General features: G+C 38.9%; 1 protein-coding gene across 4 annotated transcripts in view; it reads left to right on the top strand.

Moving 5' to 3' along the window:
- Positions 1–21644, top strand: part of TAFA2 (TAFA chemokine like family member 2) — a 199215-nt gene that overhangs the window by 86789 nt on the left and 90782 nt on the right. The window contains exon 1 of one of the 4 annotated variants that reach the window (XM_075745289.1): positions 21354–21507. The exons of 2 other annotated variants lie outside the window; for them this stretch is intronic. In XM_075745289.1, coding sequence (XP_075601404.1) covers positions 21443–21507 — 65 coding nt within the window. In that variant the 5' untranslated portion in view covers positions 21354–21442. Of the gene's footprint in view, positions 1–21353; positions 21508–21644 lie in introns of those variants that run through there. One more of the 4 variants, XR_012833997.1, reaches the window with a different exon arrangement.

Here is a 21644-nt window from a genome sequence, read left to right as displayed (position 1 = left end):
CTTGACAGCATCTTTAGATAATCTAAACATTTCCTTTCAGAACATGCATAACTTTAACGGTAGGGCCATGAAAGCCTCCTGGGCAAAGAATTAATTTTCAACATTGTAATAAAAAAGCAGTGTGTGTGTCAAGGGCATGCAGCTCTTTTGTTAACTGGGAAAATTTTACTGCAGTGCCTGTCTGCAGCAGTATACTTGCAAATCTGTTCTGCAGTGAAGGTACAATCCTCTCTTTGGCGTACAGATTTGAAGGTTTTTTTCTGACTCTCAAGGATGTAATGAAGAGGAATTTGAAAAACATCTTTCTAAAACAGAACTCAGGGTCTTCGTTTATTTTTTACTAGTTGGGGAACCTCTAGTAGTCTTCAGTAAAGCATTTTATCTAAGGGAGGCAGAAGAAGGGACTGATGTAGAGCCACTGAAGAATGACATACAAATACAGCTGGTTCCATCTTTGGGCAGGGAGAACATCTAGTGACTTTCCAGTCTTGTCTTTTCTGTGAAAAATGGAACATTTCCCAGTGGGATCTGGGTCAAGATTCATGTTTGTAATGATTTGAGGTTTTGGCTACTTCAGTATTTAGACAAAATTATTTCAGTAATGTTTTGGAAAGGAAAAATATAGGCAAGGCTGTCATTGGTTTTGGTGTAGTGAAAGCTGTAGTCATTGATTTGAGGGGCACCCAGATCTACACAGGAAAGCAGTTTAAAGGGGGAAGCATAAATTAAGGGAAATTCCTTTACATTTCATTCTTCTCCATGTCTGTAAGCTGGAAACAATGTATGAACTGACCTAATTTTAAGTGATTTTTAAGTTCCTGTATGTGTGGAATACAGAGAATATATATATATAGGCATGTACACATATATATATATGTAATTTTTAGTTCAGATAACAGGCTGAGTTTTGAAGCAGATATTTGAGAATTTGTGAATATGGAGTAATGTTAGCATCTCAGTTCCTAATATTTAGGCATATAAACCACACCTTTTTCTATGAAGATATTTTGCTGTGGCCTGAAAGTTTTTCATATATATCTGACAAAAAGTACTTTTAAATTCATTCATTCAGCAGAGTTCAGCTACTCAGTGCCAGAGGAGATTGGCCCCAAAATATGATCCCAAAATAATGAGGGCTCAGTTTCATCGCCCTTTTGCTGCTTTCTCTCTTTTTCTCCATGCAAAAGAAGAAATGTTAATGCTGACTGAGCATTTCCACATTTAGCAAATAAAAGGCAACTTCTATTAGTCAGCTTCATCATGTCGTGCATAAGAATGTGATAGAGTGATGATTGCTGCTTGATCCATCTGTGTGTGTTACGATTCACACTAATGGAACATGCAAATGCTCTGATGAAGACGAACTTAGTGCAACGAATTCATTTAAAAGATATTCTCCAAAAGACTCCTGTTCTTTTTTTTATTTTTGTTTGGCTCAAATGGTGACAACATAAAGTCAGCTCCCCAGCTTGGATAAGTCAACTGACATCAATATACCAAACCATAGTAGCAAATGATCAGGACTCTGATATACATCATTATTAAAATTTGTCTAATATACTTAGTTAATTTTTTGACATAGCATTATGCTGGAAACAGTTAATAAAATGAGTATGTATGAGGTAGAAAAGATAACAACAGTGATGGGATTATTTCAGAAGCATAGCTGCCTAATCATATTATTTTCCTGTAAATTTTCCCAAATCCATGTCTTCTGCACTGCTTAATATGGGGCTTAAATTCATGGCTGTCAAAATGACATATTTTGAAAAAAAATTCAAAGATATTCCAACTTTTTTTGCAGTCTGAAAACATTTAGTGGTATTAAATCAATAAAAAGAAAGTGTGGAAATTGCCTGGTTTGTGATAAAATTTTAAGTGAAGTAAGAGATTTTCAGAGGAACGTGTGAAAATCAGAGATGGGAGTTTCCCATCTAAAAACTTGGGCAATTTTCTTATTTTCTTCAGTTGTGCCTACACTGTGTCTTTAAGAATGTTTATAGCACTTATGAACTTAATCAAGGAAATGCCTTGTTAAAAATTGTTGTTAAAATGTATTTCTATATTCATAGCTTACAGGTAATGTAGTAGCAGTAGTCTTGCATTCACTAGCACACACTGATACAACTGAAATCCACTTATTTTCTCTAGGGCTTCCGCATCTTCCCTTCCTTTCAAAAAGTATTATCTTTTTAGTAATTTATCCTAATACTTATCCTATCCTATCTATCTTAATGTCTTCTAGGACATTATCCTAATAGATATCTCCTAAATATTCAATACAGTTATTTATATATAAAAGTCAATTATTTATATATAAATTTTGATTAATCGGTTTCTGAATGCTGGTATGTGTCCAAGCAATATTAAAAGTTATGGAACAAAATGGAAACGTGCAGCTTCTACAGGCACAGTTGCACATTCGCATGTGCAAAAACCAGCTGTGCTTGCTGGGGGGTCCCTGTGTGAGAGGGAGAAAAGCTACCCTCATGCAAGGCCGTGCACGAGGTGCCTTGGCTGCTCTTTCCATGATCCTGCAGAGTGTTTTGATCTTGGCATGACCTGAAGAACCAGAGGGGAACAAGCTGTGTATTGGGTTTGCGTGGCAAGGTTTTGGTAGCGGGGGGGCTACAGGGGTGGCTTCTGCAAGAAGCTGCTGGAAGCTTCCCCTGTGTCCGACAGAGCCAATGCCAGCCGGCTCCAAGATGGACCCGCCGCTGGCCAAGGCCAAGCCAATCAGCGCCTCTGTGATAACATATTTAAGAAGGAAAAAACAAGTTAGAGAGAGCTTTTGCAGCCAGAGAGAGGAGTGAGAAGATGTAAGAAACTCTGCAGACACCAAGGTCAGTGCAGAAGGAGGGGGAGGAGGTGCTCCAGGCACCGGAGCAGAGATCCCCCTGCAGCTGGTGGTGAAGACCATGGTGAAGCAGGCTGTCCCCCTGCAGCCCATGGAGGAAGGATGAGGGGGTGTAGAGATTCCACCTGCAGCCCATGGAGGACCCCACACCGGAGCAGGTGGAGGCACCTGAAGGAGGCTGTGACCCCGTGGGAAGCCCACGCTGGAGCAAGCTCCTGGCAGGACCTGTGGCCCCGTGGACAGAGGAGCCCACACCAGAGCAGGTTTGCTGGCAGGACTTGTTGACCCCATGGGAGAGACCCACACTGGAGCAGTCTGGTCCTGAAGGTCTGCACCTCATGGGAGAGACTCACGTTGGAGAAGTTCGTGAAGGACTGTCTCCCGTGAGAGGGACTCCATGTTGGAGCAGGGGAACGATGAGAGGAGTCCTCCCCCTGAGGATGAAGAAGCGGCAGAAGCAACGTGTGATGAACTGACTCTAACCACCATTCCCCATCCCCCTGTGCTGCTGAGGGGGGTGGAGGTTGAAGCCGGGAGTGAAGTTGAGCCCGGGAAGATGGGAGGGGTGGGGGGAGATGTTTTAAGATGTGATTTTATTTCTCATTCCTCTACTCTGTTTAGATGAATTAGAAAAAATTAGATGAATTTTCTAAGTTCAGTCTGTTTTGCTCATGACGATAATTAGTAAGTGATCTGTCCCTGTCCTTATATCGACCCACAAGCCTTTCTTTATACCTTTTCTCCCCTGTCTAGTGAAGGAGGGCAGAGCGGCCCCAGCCAGGGTCAACCCACCACAAGCTGGAAGCTGGAAAGGCTTTTAGTTAATTCGGAGCTCTTACATGACCACCCCTGACAGCAGCACACAAGTGACTGTTGCTACAACTGAGGTCTGAAAATGCAAATTCTTTTAAATGCAAACTGTAATCATTGATTATATTGATAATAAAAATTCCTTACAATATACTAGAATAAGGCTAATTTCTATCAGTCAATTTGATTTGACATTCTAGTCTGGATTCATTTTGCAATATTTCAATTTTTCTTTCAGGTTTTTTTTATTAACTAGTAATAATATTTTAAAATTGTTATACAAATAATATAAAGAATCACTTTATTTTTCTTTTTACAAGGCACACAAATTAGTGGATGTTCCCTACCTTTATTTTATTTGATTGGATGACTGTTGTTATTTGAATTTATCAAAGCAGAAAGTCTTTAACAAAGAAGAAACGGGGTGGTGGATAATTTGGCCTGTGCAGAGGAATGGGGAATGTTGGGCAAGAGGTGTGTTCTTTGTTGACCAGGGCTACTGAAAAAATAAAATGTGTTGGAAGAATCACAAACAAAAATATTGTGGTTTTTGAACTAAAAATTAAAAACTATTGTTTTTGGCATCAAAAGGAAATACTTTGATTTTTTAATGTTTTAAATTTTAAAAGAAGATATTTTTGTAAATCCATTTTGAAATGAAATAGTCTTTAAAAAGTTGCAAATTGAAGCAGATGTTTGTTTAAAACATTTTTATTGATTCAACATGAATTCATGAATTGGTTGGTTTTCTGCTTAGGGAATGCACTGCAAAAAAAAAAGTTTTCCTGGAAAGTTTAATGGAGCTGTAGTTATGCTACAGTGCATTTTTCATCCTGTGTACAGCACATATAGCTGTCACATTCCAAAGCTCATGGTTAGAGTAGACTCAGTCTAAATAAAGTGATGAGATTTTTATAGCTGCCATTAATTTTTGTGAACTCTTTTTGCAGTTGGATGGCCAAATATTTCTTTCTGTATTGATACGTGCAGACAATCTTAATAAGCTGACCAGTACAGGATACTAAAGGATGTGTGAAAATGTGTTCTTCAATCTAGGTTGTGTTATCACCTTGGTATTTACAGCTCCCAAGGATCCTTAGGATGGGAGAATGGATTGTTTAGTGACATAGTAACAGGATTTGAAGACTTTCACCTCTAGAGCATTGATTTACATCCCAGGCTAGGTTGGCACTGTCTGAATGGAGTTATCACTTGAGAGCTTTTGTTTGGCCTATGTGAAATGAAAGTCTTAAATTTGTAGTAGACAGCTGTCCGAATCACAAAAAGACCATCTTGTTTTGCACTAATTATGGTCTTTCAAGTTTCAATAAAGAGACAAGGATTAAGCAGACATTAAAACTTCCCTCATATCCCTGGTGAGCAATCTTCCTTGTTAAGGCACTTTGTTAGTATATCCTTGACAGTCAGATGCTGCTGTCACCATGCCAAATACCTGTTTAATCAGTAATGAAAAAACCTTCAAGACTCGAACAACCAGAACACTAACTTAAAAAAGCCCTAGAAAAAGTTCAGGATGAGAATTTCTACTGTATAGAAAACTGTTATTCGTCAAAGACTTGGGGGGGCAGCAATCTCAAACTCAGTCACCTCAAATGGCTGATTATTCACATGTCTGATTTCAGTGAAGAAACAGTAAAAAGTTGCATGCATGAATCACATTTATGTTTTTGTATCTGCTGCACTACTAAGTGATGCAAAACAGAAGGTTCACTGGATGAATCAATTCATGCTGAAATATGAGGAAAGTTCTACTCCAAATTGGCCAAGCATTATATGAAATACAAGAATAGTACCAGGCCCACTGAAGAAGGCTTTGCATCTTGTACCAGCTAGTTCATAACTTAGTGGGAGGAATATTAAAACTTTGTTCTGGATTTGCTAAAGATGAATCAGCTTGGTGAGAGAGAAATTGAGTCTGACTGGAGCACTCTGTGAGAAAGGGTAATTACTGCATAGTTATAGAAAAGACAGAGCCAGACTCTTCCTGGAGATGCACAGTGATAAAATGAGAGACAATGGATGCAACTTACAACATGGGAAATTGAGTTTAGGTAGGAAGAATTATATTTTATGTTTTTATGTTTTATATTTTTTCCCCAGAAGGATAGTCAAACAGTGCAACAGGTGCCTGAGCAATGAGTGGCTTCAAACATGAGGATGTTCCCAAACCAAAGGATAGTGATCCCTAAAGCCCAGCTGGTGCAAGAGTAGAAAGAACCCAGATTCCCAGGACATGCAGCTTGAGGAAATCCAAAAAGGAATGGACTATGTGTCCATGGGACCTACATAGGTTAGACCTTGTATCTGAGGGCTCAGGAGTGATAAAAGTATCTCCCAGGGACAAGCATTAATCAGGAAGATTCTTTGAAATACATCAAGTAAGGGAGGAGACTCCTTGACTTTGGGTTCCTAAAGCATCATCTAACAAAACCAGAAGACTCTAGATAATTAAAGGCTAATCCATTTTTTTTAAGATCATCACAGCTCTAGGCCCTCCTTAATCCTTGCTGGTAAATTACATGCCAACCTATGTACTTCTGGCCATGTAGCTGCACAGTCCCCTTCCCTGTTTGTAGGAAATTAGTAAGACTCAGTGTGAGATCTTGTGGAAGAAGGTGGGTTTATTTTAAACAGCACTGCTTTTATTCACATTCATTCTGTCACATATTTCACTCATTCCTACTCTCACCCCCACATACTCAAGAGCACTGAGACAGGTCTGTCGAAGTGGTTTGGCCAAGGTGACTTGGTGTGACACAAAGGACATAGGCTGCTGAATCCTCATCACAACATTTGGGTTTTCTTGATTGGTGATGACAAACAGGGTTTTGAGCAGGCCTTTTATATCTTTCAGGATTCAGCTGTTACTATGGCATGATTCTTTTGCCTCAGAATTTTGCTTACTTCAGCCATCATAAATTTTAGGCAAGTTTGCTGGACATTGTTTGTTTCCTGATTTTAGGTATTTCAGAGTTGTAACCTATCTTCCTGTTGAACTTGCAAGTAGAGGAACAGCTCATCTGATGTCCTGTAACCTTGCTGTCCTCCTCCTTTTATCAAAGCGTAGGATCTTCCACTCTTGAGTCATCTGTGCTGTGGTCTTACAGAGCACAGGCCCCAGTCTCGATGGAGACATTACCTCCCTGAGGGTTTCATTGCTGTTGCCTGTGTCCTTGGTTGTCAGTACAGGCCATTCTTCTTTTAACACTATTCTGCTGTTTCCTCTGAGCTTTCTCATGTATATTTGCATTCCACTTAATATTTGCATTCAATATAATATTTCAGTTCAGAACACATCAATTTTGTTGGGCAAGAAGGCAAAATAGAAGAGACAATAGGAAAATGCAGAGTTTTGAGAGGTCTAGTTTTAATTTTTTTACCTTGAACGAGAATAGTGAGCATTTACTGAGTACAGGTCTGGGGCAAAATACTCATTAGTGCTCTGCAAGGTGAATTGATTACATATTTGGGACTTGACAGACTTCCAGTGGACATCAGTGACATTTTTTTCAGTAGAATGGGAATAGAATAGCAATAATGTTTCACATTACAAACCAGGAGACCTGCTTCCTAATCTTGAAAAATGCTGGATTTTTCACAGTTTCACTACCTGATTTATTTTGCCAATTAAATCACATCTTGTAGATGCAGCTACACTAAGCTACTAAATTGATGATTGGTTCTTTGAAAGTAATTGTTTATTACTGCATTTGGATATTTTTTCTTCATCTTTCTTATTTGCCAAGTCAACAAATTGCCTCATTTTTATGAAAGCCAGCTTTTAACATAGGCTAGTTTGTTGGTATCATTAAATAAAAGACATTAAATGATTACTGCAGTTGTAGGGAGTTATACAGTGCAGTTTCAACCTTTAGTGAGTAAAACTTACTACATTTGCAAAATTTCACTACTGAAATCTGTTACTAGCTTCATCAGCTGGCACAGCAATATACTAGAAAAAAAAGAAACTAATTCTCTTGTAGTGCAGTGATAAAGCATGTGGCATTGTCTTTTGGAGAAAACAAAGCTCAAAGGGAAATGTGCTGTGGCTTGTGTTGCCCTTGGTTCTCTTTTCCTTTCTGGTTTCTTCCAGGTTCAGTGTTGAATGTTGAAGCGGTTGTTTATTTAAAAATGCCTTGAGGATCTTTTTGGCTGTATGGTTTGTATAGATCTGAATGGATTTTTCCCTGCAGATTTCCTCTTCCATAGGAGCTTTCCCTCTCATGCTCACCCTATCGAGAAACCTTGTTCTAGAGGCAATGCAGGAGGTGGCAGGGTCAAATGGGGCTAGAGAAAATGATTGCTGCAGCAACAAAATAAACTTGGCCAGGCAGCTGGGGCTCCTGTAAATTGTATTTTAGAGGCAGCTGGATGGGGTGAGTTCCCCATGACACTGGTTTGCACAGGTGAGGGGCAGCTCCTTGAGCTCAGTGCTGCTGCTGTCTCCTTACGCTGCTGCCGCCCATGTGCAGTTGCCTCCTTATAGGGCTGTGTCCGAGCTGATGCTGCCAGCCACGATCTGGGCTGCCCTGGGACATGCTGGGAGGGAGCAATGGAGTAAGGGAAGGAACAGGGCTGTGGTCCTGTGACTTGATTAAAGCAGGAGAGATCCACTGCCTACCTGCTGCTTGCTGAGCAGAGACAAGCTGCTCTGTGTGTGCATGTGAAGGGTGTAACTAGGTCTGAACCAGCGCGTTCCATTTCTCCACGGGGCTGGTAAAGAAGATTTGTCACTAGAAAAACTCCAGCCATAGCTTCTGGCTGGAGAGCCTGCATAGAGCATGAGCAGGGCCTGCTTGCCAAATAGGTGTTTCCCTCACTGAGCTTATTGAAGGAGGATTTACCTGTTTTGCAGGCAGAGAAAAGACCTTAATCTCCTCCTGAAGTTGTTGTCAGAGCATTTCCTGATTACACAGAGGTACCTTAGAATAACTGTTAATCATGTTCAGCTCTCAGGATGGGCTCTGTGCTGCTCTTGTCAGATTAATGGCTAACAAGATGATTGCTTTCTCCCTGAGCTACTCGTTGGACTCTGCTTATTGAGACTGCCATTGCCACTTCATTTGATAGCCTTAAGCAAGCCTCTGAGTTGTTGTCTTACCCATCTTTGGTTTGCCTGGGCTGGCAGGCGCAGGTACGGCAATGGGAGCTGGTGCTGCGGCAGTGGCAGGGCCAATGCCTGTCTGACAGGCACAGCGGCTGCTCCCGCTACTGTGACCCTGCTGAAAATGAGTAATTTTGTTGGACAGACAGCTATTGCAAGAGGTTCAGTTCCTCCTCTTGGTGGTGGTCTCAATTATCCATTTTATCAAGGCGTTTAGATCCATATTCATTCAATGAGGAGAAAAGCCCAGTGCTGTCCCTGGGAAGGACACACCCCTGCAGCAGCCCAGGCTGGGGGGCACTGGCTGAGGAGCAGCTCTCTGGGGCCTTGGTGGGCAGCTGAGCGTGGGGCAGCCGTGTGCCCTGGCAGCAAGAATGTCCAGCAGCCTCCTGGGCTGCACAAACAGGGTCACAAGCAGTAGATTGAGGGAGGGGATCATCCTCCTTTATTCAGCACTCATTAGACTTTGTCTCATTGTGTCCAGTTTTGGGCTCCCCAGAGAAAGACACAGACTGGAACATGTTCAGCAGACGGCTTCCATGATGGTCAAGGCTTGAGCATTTGCCCTGCAAGGAGAGCTTGAGGGGCCAGGGCTTGTTCACCCACCACCTGGTGAAAAGGTGGCTTTGGGGGGACCTAACAACAGTTACTGGTATCTACATGGAGGTTAATGAGAAGATGGAGTCAGGCTGTTTGGGAGACTGAGAGATAATGGGCATAAGCTGAAAGAGGAGAGGTAAAGACTGGACATAAAGACAACCCTTTTTTTCACCATGAGGCTGCCCAGGGTGGTTGTATTCTCTGTCCTTGGGGGTTTTCAAGACCTGACTGGACAAAGTCCTGAGCAACCTGGTCTGAGCTCAGACATGGTGGTGCTTTGAGCAGGGGGCTGCACTAGAGGCCTCCTGATGTCCCTTCCAGCCTTGCCTAACTAAAATAACCTTTCCTTTGCTGGAAGGAAAATGAAGTGGTTGAAAGAGAATGAAGAGAGAAACTGTGCCTGTACATTCCATTTTTTTTCCTAGGCCACCAGATACGGCTTTGACACAGTATTGCCATTCCCTATGGCTTGGACTGTTCTGCTAGTCTGCCAGAGGATGCATTCACAAAGGATTAACCCCGCGGCTGGTTCTGTGAAAGTCTTTTTCTCAGAGGATTATTGACAATCCAGAGGAAACCAGGCACTAATGGACTAATATATAACATGACATGATTTTTTTACTTGTATCCTGCATCAGTGTTGCAACCTTCAGGTCAAGCAGCATCTCCAGGAGAGGCTGGCTGTTCTTATGCCTGGGACTGACTGTTCTTTGCCACAGAGAGCGCGGTGGTTTTTCCATGCAAGAATTTGCCTCTAAGTCAGGCTATGCTTTTTGTTCTGTTGTTTTATTACCTGACTGTGCTGTATTCTATTCATTATGTGAAACATTTTTTTTCTCCAATATGTTCTTTTGCATGCCTGTGGCTCAAAAATATACCTTTTACCTGATCAAATACTTCTTAGCAGTTCCTTTAATGCTTATGGGTCATGGAACATTAGGCACCAAATAAGGGCTGTCTCTAATAGTGCAGAATGAATGGTCCTCCTGCTGCAAGGCCTCACTTATCACTGTCATAAAAGAAGCAAAACAATATAGCACAGTGGGCACTAGTTTTCGCTGCTCAGAGAAATCAGCAAGGCACTTGGAGCAAGCGTTAGGGAGTGGGAGAGTGCCTTGCAGCTGTGTCACAGGTGTTATGGACTATGTGAAGAAGTGCAGCTCTTTTTTGCAGGAAAATGTGAGCACAAGGCTTTGGTACCTGTATCCTTGTGAAACCTCAGCTGCTATTGCTAAAGGCCAGGATGAAAAAAACAAGAGGCTAGGAAAGGAGGTGGCTTTATTTTTTATTACATAAAATCTCTCTTCTCAGAACCCTTTTGGTTTTGATAAAGGAAGAGCTCATCACTTGTAGATTGCTGTCCTGAAATTCAGAAAACAAAGTAATAGGTTAGATTTATTTTGCAGGCTTTTAATTTAGTAGTGTTTTTCAAGAATCCTAGGAAACAGGTTATGCCATCACATGGATTTGCAATAGACGATACAGAGTTTATTTGCTCATGTTCCAAATGTCTAGCCTGTAGATAACTCTCTAATTTTAACAATCTGCATACAGAGCAGAGGAAGAACCAAAGATACTCTTATAAGCTTGCACTCAGTGTTCATTGAACCCAGTGTAGACACTGATGCAATTATTCAGTGCTCAGTTGACCAGATTAACTCATAAACAACCAGCAATATCTAGCAATGAAATGTAGTAGTGTTTCCTTCAGATGACTTTCATACTGTTTTTGAAATCAACTTAATTTGTAAAAGGTTTTGTCATTATATTAAATGCAAGTGGCATTGCACACTTAATATTTTTCTTTAATTTCATTTATATGAAAGGTTGCATGACTTTGTAGATATCTATGTAGGTGAATTTTTAATCTCTCCCATCAATTAAAGACAAAGTAGTCTGTTCCTTTATCTTGAGAAAACTTATAATTCATTATCTAAACCAGCAATGAGATACCCTTATCTCAGCAAAAATTCTATTTTTATCAAAATTAAATTTCAGCAATGAAAGGGTTTGTTAGAATTACCACTTGCTTAGTCAGAAAGATTTTCTGCTGTTATTTATTGCGCTGTCATAGACATGTGTTCACACACACAGGTACACATATAGACACACACACAGACACACAGATACACAGACACACACACACTTTATATATTCTGTCCAGACTCTATTAGCAAGAGCTTACAATCGAAAGAGCTGGTACTGGATGGTGCTAACTTCCTCAATTATCTGTATATGGAGTTGATCGCTTTGTAGGATCTGATTTTCAGGAGAACATATCTTATAGTTCTAAGCTGTAATTTATGGCTCAGTTCTCCAAAGCACCAGTGTTACATGTTAAGCTTTCACCAAACATGGGATATGAAGTGTAATAAAGAATGAATCCTTTACTGTTTCTCAGTATTTGGTAAGTATAGGGCTCACTGCCTTCAGTGTTAGGGGTAAGGTTTGATCTTTGAACATCACCGTATCTGGGAGAAATTATGCAATTAGAAGTCTAATGTATGATACACATTGTGTACTAATACATAGCAAGAAATACTAAGGGTTGCTTAAGTGCTATACACATCAAAATAAGAATTAATTATCTGAAAGAAAATCATATTGCATATGAAACTCAGTTATGACTCTACTTTGGCCTATGGATTATGCACGTGATGAAAAAAAAGTATTTGCATTAATCAGAAAAATAAATACTTCACTTGAATAGTCTAAAGTTTTTAGAACAAGCAAACTGAAAAAATCATGTAAGAAGACTTACATACCAAAACATCATCAATAATGTACAAGGTAGAGTAGATAAGAGTAATTTTTGATGAAACCATTTTTTAGTTGGAAAACATTGATGGGACTGAACTCAAACTGCTTGCGGGAGATAGCTTTTGATTAGTTTCCTGGTTTACAATCGTTTTGAAAAAGTTTCAAAATTGTGGAAACAAACCACTTTGCCATTTTCAAAATGAAGATTTTAGTCTTTCTTAATTGAAACAATTGTTTTGAAACATGTATTTATTTTATAGTAATATCAGCAATGGAATGAGAATTTTAAAAATGAAATTTTTTTTACTTGCCAAAGTATGTCTTCTGTTGGCATTTTCAGGTTGCAAAAGATTTGAGATTTTGGCCTTTTTATGGAGGGGGAAAGGAAAGCTGTTGAAATCATGAATATTGTTTTGTGTTAAGAAGTTAGTTTTCCACTGAGATCTGTTCCAGTACATCGAAAGAGATAGCATGCAGCTACCCTAAGGAATCCACTGAGTACATAAATATGAGTGGAACTTGAGGCATATGTGGTCAAGAGAGGAGACGGCCTTCCCAAACTGCTTGACCCTTCCCGTTTTAATGTGCTTAGATATCTCTTGAGCAAACATAAGGAGAATAGGCAACTGACGATGGGAAACAACCAAGGCAAAAAAAAAAGGTTTTGAGGGTCAAGGTCTCTAAAATGGATTGAGTAGGCTCAGGAAAAAGGCATGGAGCAGAACATATCTGAGAGCGCCAGTCACTTCCAGAAGACACCTGGTGGTGATTTGCTCAGAGGGGTGAACTGATGAAGGATCCCTCCTGGTGGTGTTGATGGCCAGCATGACAGAGCCAAGAGGAGGACAAGGTGTTGCAATGAGGTTGTGGGGCCTCAGAGAGAACATAAGTGGAAGAGGTGAGACCTATGCATCCAGAGTATCAGCAAGATCTGGAGGAGCTGGGAAGGGGACAGTGACCTGAAGCTCTTGGGGTACATCTGTGCCAGGATCTTCCTTTCACCAGTGAAGGCACATGAATCAGAAATCTATGAACTGCTCCACAAACAGCATGTCTGTGCCCACTGTCTTTGGAGGATTTGCCAGATGATGTCCTGGCATGCCATGGGAAGAGGTCTGAGCAGAGGCTGGCCTTCCTGGGCAATTACAAGTACCCTGCCAGCAGAGGGAAAAATGAAGTAGGAACTTATGACAAATTGGTGTAGTTTGGGAGATAGGAAGGGACAAATAGAAATGTAGAAAGTTAGGAATCTCCCAGTGGCATAAGGAACATAAAGAAGGTGGGGACGCTGTAGCAGGGAAGAGAGGTGAGAAATACAGGTATTACAGCGAGGGCAAAACTCTCTAGACCTACTCAGTTAAGTACAGAATAATAGAAAATAAGAACCAAAAGAAGTCTACTAATCCAAGCCCCTGCTTCAGTGCAAAGTTACTACTTAACCATGCATACTTAAATAATTTACAGTACTGTATTTCTAGTACGATTTCATGAGAAGCGTTCAGCATCATTTTAACAAGTACTGGATTGCCTCAGGAGTCTTCCTCCTTGGAAAGGCACAGAATAACTACCGTCAGACATTGGTTGTTGCTTGTCTTGCAGCAGCCTCCAAAATTATCTCTCCAAGTGAAAGTGAAATTAAAACAAACAGATATCAAATTCCTTCACTAAAAGTCTTGAGAAAGAATACTTGTTCAATATAATACCTAGAGAATTTAAGCTGTGTAAGTGATCTGAATGAGTAACTGAGAGAGCAAGGAGGATTATAATAACACAACAAAAGTGTAAGCGCATAAACTGTTTAGAATGAATTCTACTTAGTTTTCGCAAGAGAAGAACTTTTTCTTCTTTCTGCTTTTTATTTTGTTTCTCTGCTTTTTAGATTTGATCTTCATCAAATGAATTAATATAGCCTTTATAAAGAAATAGGAAACAGTATCAAGTTGCATTGTTATATATGCCAGAGAGATGAATCAATGGTTATTTCCAGATTAATTTGCATTCTTGGGCTGACTTGGTCTTTGGAGGAACAACAGATTAGCCCTTGATTACTGGTGGGTGAACAATTCACAGTGAATAATTTATTTGGCAAATAACTTATGACTCAGAATAATTTATTTCCCTAAATTAATTTATTGTATGTTGTACAGGGCTTTTAGGTGAAAAATTTTCATTCTATAGATTATTCATAATTGGTTATACAATTTCCATAATTACATAAATTTGTATATTGAAAGCAAGATAACAGATCAAGTTATCTCAGTCTCTTTACCCTGCTGCTGGGTGCCCTGCTATGGTAGAAGTTTAGCAAAACATGAAATCTGCAAGAATCAATAGGAATTCTGCAATTTGGGGCCAAATGACACAATTTTCGTTGACTTCTTGCTATTCCAACTATGTATTTTTGCTAGCAAGCATGACTTTCAACTTGTATCTGGTCAGCATGGACAAATAGTTATTGCAACTATGGAGCTATCTGTGTGATATATTTGCTGTTTATCTGCAGACGGTTTAAGTACGATGTTTACTACCAGTATTGAACAGCTTTCCCAGGAGTTTTGGCAGCTGCTTGTAGTGACTGAAGCAGCACTGGAGTGATGGAGAGCAAGGACAGCATGTGGAAGAGGAGCACACAGAACAACTGTATCTGAAAGACTGTGTCTTAGATCAGTTTTATTCAAGACAAAATACATGGCTGGAGGCAAGCACAGACTGGTGGGTGACAGTAATGGTGTAGATCTGAAGTGATTAGCAGTGGTTCCCAAATTTGGGAGTAACAAAGACTATTTCTTTGAGATTTATGGAGCTCAGTATTAAGCCATATACCAGTATGAGAGCTCTTAAACTCTTTAGTAGTATGTGGTAACACTGTCCAGAATTGCTACCATTCATATTACTCTATAGGTAGCAGTTGAAGAGTAGGTAGATGGAATGTTTAAGCTCCTGGGTTGGATATATATGTACTGATAGAGAACCCAGAACTCAGGCACTGGCTCAGGCTCAGGCATTTGTAGATTTGAGAATGTGGGATTGCAGAATTATAGTAGCTGCTGATAAAATCCATATTGCTTTTTGCTTCTGCCCCAGACATGTGAGTTTGTTAACAGAAAGAAATAATTTTCCATGAGCTGCAAGGTCCAGCTGATCACAGTAGAAGACTAGATGGTTTGATTTATTTTTTTTTTTTTAACAAATTTGGTTCTTTGCTTGGCGGACGTTGAAGTAGTGTGATGATGGCTGCTGTCCTGGGAGACTCAGTTGACCTTTCACTATCCTAACTGAGAGGCTCTCTTGTTATACAGTTGGATTGAGGAAGAGAGTTGTTTAACTGCTACCTGCATCCTGAGCAACTCTGCATTGGGGAGACTGTAAGGGAAATGGTGCTATCTCTTGACAAAGTTGGGGTTCCTGGAATTATGGCTGTCTGGTGTATGCTGAAAAATATCTGGCAGTACAGAGGAAGCCTAACTGCAATTTGAGAAATAACATTTGGAGGTTTTCCAAGATTTACAAGTGGGCAGTGAGACTTTGATGCAAAATTACAATCTCTAGGGATGTCTCATTTTGTATTTTGACAAAATAAGATTTTAAAAAAAAAAAAAAGTAAAATTTCTTTCATTTATAGTTCAGATTATTGAAAATGTCAAGAATTAGTTCATGAGTGCTTTATGGACTATACCATAAATTTTTAACACATGTACATAGATGCAGTTTTCTCACATAATCACTAGATGCCATTCCTTGATGTCACCCAAACATGATTGCAATGTGCTACAAAGCTGAATCTTGATTTTATTTCCTTTTATTGTCTATTGCTCTTATTCCCAATATTAATACAGTCAAGACCAGATCATAAATAAAATGGACTCTGCAGGCTTACAACAAAATTCGCAGTGAAAATCATTACTACTTTTGAAATTACATCTTGAAATCAACTGAAGAAAATATTTGATGATTTGATAGACATAAACCTGTATCAAGTATTTGTGTGTGTGCTTTGGGGCAGAATTAAACCCTCAAGGAATCCTTTAAGTAATTTTTTTTTTTCATAAAGGGAAATTTAAACTGTTTCTTCTCCTACTGCTGTACACAACACGATGATTTAAAGCCCACAGGATTTTCTCCCCAAATCACCTATTCAAATCTGTATGATGGAAATATATTTAAATATAAAATTTTAATCTTGCTTTGCATTTGAACTTTTAAACACTTTTCCAGGAAAGCAAGTGTCTCATTAGTCCTTTTATCCATTTGACCATACTGATCAAGAATCCCCACATTATCTTTCTTTTTTAAAAGGAGTAATTATATCTACATAGTTTTTTAACCCAATATACATCTAGTCTGATTGAGTCTTACCACTTTTTAAATGTTATACAATAATTCACTCCTCATCGAGTGCATTGGGATTTGTTAATATCCGTTCTGCAGTTGGACTCAATGATCTTAAAGGTCTTTTCCAACCTAAATGATTCTATGATTCCATGAAATTGTTTAGTTGCCACTGAAATATTTAAGGAAGAGCACGATGATAGAATGGGAATTGGCATAGCTGACACTTAATGGCTGTATTCATACTATTCTCTTTACCCTTTACAGGACTTGAAAAAGAATCAAAGATGATCACCACATGTTGCACAGTTTGGGATAGGAGCTCATCTTTGCACTTAATACTTTATTTTTAGAATGCTTTGTATAATTCCTCTTACTTTTTACTCATGAATATTTTGTGGAAAAAAAAAAGGGACATTTCATGTAACTTTCAATGATTTTTAAATGAACATTCTTCAATATGGGATTGTATTTTCCTTTTTGGGGATTTTTTTAATGACACTTTTTACAGATTTTATGGGAGTTTTATTAGATTATTATTCTTTAAAATAAAATTTAAACCAAAAGTAAAAATGAAAATACTTTTATTGCCTTAGGAACCTATGCAAATATACTGAATCAGAATAGGAAGAAAAAAAATGTGACAACAGAGCTGCAACTTAAACAACAAATGTCTACTAAAAAGTTTGAAACTAGCAGTCAGTCACTTAGAGACAGAATAAAACTTGCAGGACTGAAGACTTTCAGCTCACAGCAAGGAGTTGGCATATGTGTTGTGCTTGACTGCCCCTGGAGAAACTGAAGGTCCAAAACGCATTTAGGTTGGATAGTTGCTGATGCTGGGGGGGCGTTGCTTGGAGGGGTCTGCACAGGTTACTGATTATATTTTGGAAAGTTCCCTGCATTCAGCAGTGCAGGACCTGAAAGCAGTGCTGGCACAAAGCAGAAGACTGAAGTGCAGTCATACAGTTTCCTTCGATTCATGACCACACTGTTCAAATTTTTGTCATTGCGTTACCTCCTTTTACTTCCTCATCCCTGAGACCCTCTGTCTCCATCCTCACCTCTCCATGCTTCAGCGTAGTCTAGCCTTGTTTCTTTGTGAATTTGCAGCGTTCACCTCTTCTCATTCCTTTTCTATTTCCCTCTTTTTTCTCCTAAAAATGATCAGATTTTGGGAGTTTAGGTGGCATGTCTCTGGATTTCTGGCTTACTTTGCTGCAGTTCCCCTGGAAAACAAGAGAAAGAGAAAGGAAGCAAGTCTGCTCTCTGTTCTGTTCCATGTCACTAAAAATATTTCCCCCACTCATATTTTTGAGTGTACACCCTCAGTTTCTACTGTCTATGTACTTTTGAACCTTGTTCATGTGAGTTACTGCTTTTTTTTTTTTTTTTTTTTTTTTCTGAAGTACCCTAAGATGTATGGTTTGTTTCTATATTGAGAAAACTGAGCAGTTAAGGTCATGGGTGGTTTGAGGGGAACAGGTGAATAATTGCACTTGAACCTCTTCCAGTGTTTTATATTTTGGACAATGTGTAGCTAATCTCTGTGGTTGGAAAGCAAAGAAGGCATCTCTCTAGGAAAGCAAAGGGAAGCTTGGACACTGATGTTGTTAACCAGAACAGTTCTTCCAGCTTCCCTTCGTAATTGGAAAGACTATCTGTTCTGGACTGAGTGACAAGGTTAGTTTGCCCTGTAGTGATTCAAGCACTGTAGAATAATTTCTATCACTAAAAGTCCTGAATTTACTGTGAAGGAACTGTCTTGCAGCAACTGCTGAAGTTAGATATTTGCCTTGTTACGAAGAGTGCAAGAGAGCAAACTGACTGAGCTCAATTTGTTTATTGATTAGGACTGTAAAGGCTGTGACCAAGCAGAGACATAAAGTTGTATTACCAATTCATCTTTCCTTTGTGATGCTTCAGTGACTGAAATAGAGAAATCTCTGCATCTGGTTTTACAAATTGTATTTATATCTTGTTTATAAAATGTAGCACTACAGTTTCCAGCCTTCTTCAGCTGCTTATCTGAAAAGCAAAAGCACAAAGAAGTATTACATTCACAGATCATCCATGTTTGGTATCTGTTTGGCAATCTTGAAGGGATAAATATGAAAGCACAAGATGTACGAATTGTCTGGCTAGTACAAAATGGGAAAACTAAACAAGTTTTAAAAACTCTGGAAGAATAACGGTCATAGAACATTCAGCTAAATCTCTTTATATAAATCCTTTAGTGTTGTGTGGTTCATGTTCATAACGTGCCAGCATAGTCTTACAAATATTTGAATTGTTCTGAATTAAAATAAGGTTAGCATAAAAAAAGCCTGAAGGTATAGGATTAGCGAACATTTAAGTCATAGGAGCTAACACTGACCTGTGCTTCTGATCTTTTCAGCAGATTACTAATGGTATGTTTTCCCGCATTTCAGAAACAATTTATTTCTTGTTAAGGTTTACTTGGCCTCATTTTGAACAAGAAGAAAGAAAAAGTGTGTCACTGCTCTGAGAAACCGAAATGTTAAGATGGGTAGTAAATGGTCTTTTGGAAGGGTGTTGAAGGAGTGATGCTCTCTTTATGGAGAGTTTGGAAACCAACTTAGTAGCACCTTGATAAGGCAACATTATGAGTATGTAACACAAGAAGTAGGCATGACATTGTGGGACAAAGAAGAGTGAGACCTGTCAATGATATGTTTTCCAAGATAAGCAAACAGCTAAGTAACCACTGAACCAATAGTTCATGACAGATTTCCTCTATAGCACGATTGCCATTTTTAGCAGATAACAAGAATGCTAGAACTTCAACAGCCTACTAACTCCTACTGCAGCAGCATCCACCATGCATGAAGAGCCAGGGTTATAAAGGTGTGAGTCCAGAGGGGAATAATTGCTGGCTGTGACTCCTTCCTTGAGCTGCTGTGCTGTATGCGTGTGCCATCCTTTTATATTTCCAGTATCCTCTTGGATTCTCATGTAATGAAGGTGCTCTGCTTTCCTAATGATACCTTTTGACTATTTGGATTTCTGTTGGTATTGGAATCTTTGCCATCCTCTGCTGACTTGGCATTTTCTCCAGTAAACCATAGCTTACACCAATATCATAGGAAAAAAAATCCTGATATGTTTCTTGTTTCATAGAGACCAGTCTACGAGCATTGCTGGTTTTAGAACTTAGCCAAAGCCAAAACTTGTAAGCTGTTCTGCATTCTTTGGTCTTGATCTCATACTTCTAGATGTCCTGGGATTTTGCCATTCCATGCCTTTTTCTTTGTTAAAGTTTGAAAAGTCTCAACTATGATTTACATCTCACTAGTAAATGACTTACAAATAATGATATTGTATGGACTGTGGTCATTTCAATGTGTAGAAACTGAAAGTACTGAGAACATGCATCTACTGACATGTAAGCAAACCCCATGTTTTGGTTTTTTATTACCTCACTGCTTGGCCCAATTTGTAAAAAGTTCATTCTTGTGAAGTACTTTTTTGAAGTAGCTAATTTATTAGAATCACTTATATGCTTAAAGTTAAGCTCCTTGCCAAATGAAGACCAGAGGGCTTTCAAAGAGACCTCTGGAGCACTTCCAGAGCAAGTATTTTTATGAATATCTCTTTATCCTTGGATTCATAATGTAGCTTCTACTTTCCTTGAATATTACAAGAAAGCTTTACTTATCAAATTTTCACAAATTAAGAAAAGGAAAAAAAAAAAAAAAGGAAAGGGGTGTAATACTATTGAAATGAATTGCTAGGGTACAAAAAGACCCATAAGTAATTTTTTGTTGTATTTGGCCAGCTCAGCTATTGGCCAGTGTGATTCAACCCTTCACTTCCAAATAGTTCTATTACTCGGCCATCATAAGAAAGAAACAGAAAATGTCTAACTGATGTAAGATTTCTATGTAGGAATAGGAAAAGATTAACTGAAAATTATTCTTATTAGCACATAATGAAATCAGAAAGGATTATTTGATCCTGTATTTTAAATGCCACAATGCACAAAACTGTACCAGAAGAACATTCTGAGTCAGCAAAGTAAGCAAGAAGAAAACAGAAATGAAAATTATCACAAAAATATTTAATCAAGTTATATAATTTTATGGAAAATTTAATTTGGTCAAAAATTCAAAGAATGAAATTCACATTCACAAATAAATTTGCTTTCACCAAAATCACAGAAAGTATTTGCAAATTATTTCTCAGTTGCATTCTGAAGAGAGGTTTCTAGGAAGATTGTTCATCAAAGCCAGTGAAAATTTAAGCTGCAATGAGATAAGAGGGAAGGTCTTCTCTTAGACTAATAAATGGTTCAATGGTAGGGGAAAAAAAAACCCAAACCCCAATGTTTTTTTCAGTAGGGAGAGATCATTGGTGGAGTCCAGAAGAATCTGTGCTAAGCCTGTCTGTTCAAGATGTTCATAAATGATCTGGAAAAAGAGGTGAATAGCGAGGTGACAAAGTGTACTGATACTAATCTATTCAGTGAACTGAAAATGGAAATTAACTGAGAAGAGTTGCAAAAGATTTCACAATACAGAGGGACTGTGTGATGAAGTGCCAGATGAAATTCAGTGTTGATAGATGTATAGTGATGCACATTGGGAGAAAAAGCTAACTTTACATACATAATGATGGGCTCTGAATGAGTTATTTCCACTCAAGGAAGAAATCTTGGAATTATAATAGATTGTTCTATGAAAAAGTCAGCTCAGTGCTTAGAAATAGCCAATGATTCAACAGTGCACAAAGGCAGCACATGAAAAGAATTGCTAGGAAAGGAATAGAGAACAAAGCAGGCAACATCATTATGGCATTGTACAAATCTCTGGTCTGTCTTCATCCTTAATAATTTGTACACTTCTAGGGTTCTAGTCCTGAAAACTATATAGAATTAGAAAAGATAAAGAGAAAGAAGAAGTGTGTAATGACTTCTTTAAATACATAAAGAGTGACTTTCTATGCCAGTGTACTTCAGCCTGAAAAAAGAGACATTTGACCAGCCCTGTGCTGAAGATTTCTATAGGTAAGAAGAGTTTATCATGGAACTACCATTATGTACTTTATTATACTGTTCCTTAGGTATCATTATTCACCATTGCCAGAGACAGGATACTGAGTTATATGAACATTTGATCTGACATATATGCCTCTTCTCCTTTT

Source organism: Balearica regulorum, chromosome 1 (assembly GCF_011004875.1).
Source record: "Balearica regulorum gibbericeps isolate bBalReg1 chromosome 1, bBalReg1.pri, whole genome shotgun sequence".
NCBI classification, from domain to species: domain Eukaryota; kingdom Metazoa; phylum Chordata; class Aves; order Gruiformes; family Gruidae; genus Balearica; species Balearica regulorum.
The sequence above is the reverse complement of the archived record's forward strand: the minus strand, read 5'-3'. Positions and strand labels throughout refer to the sequence as shown.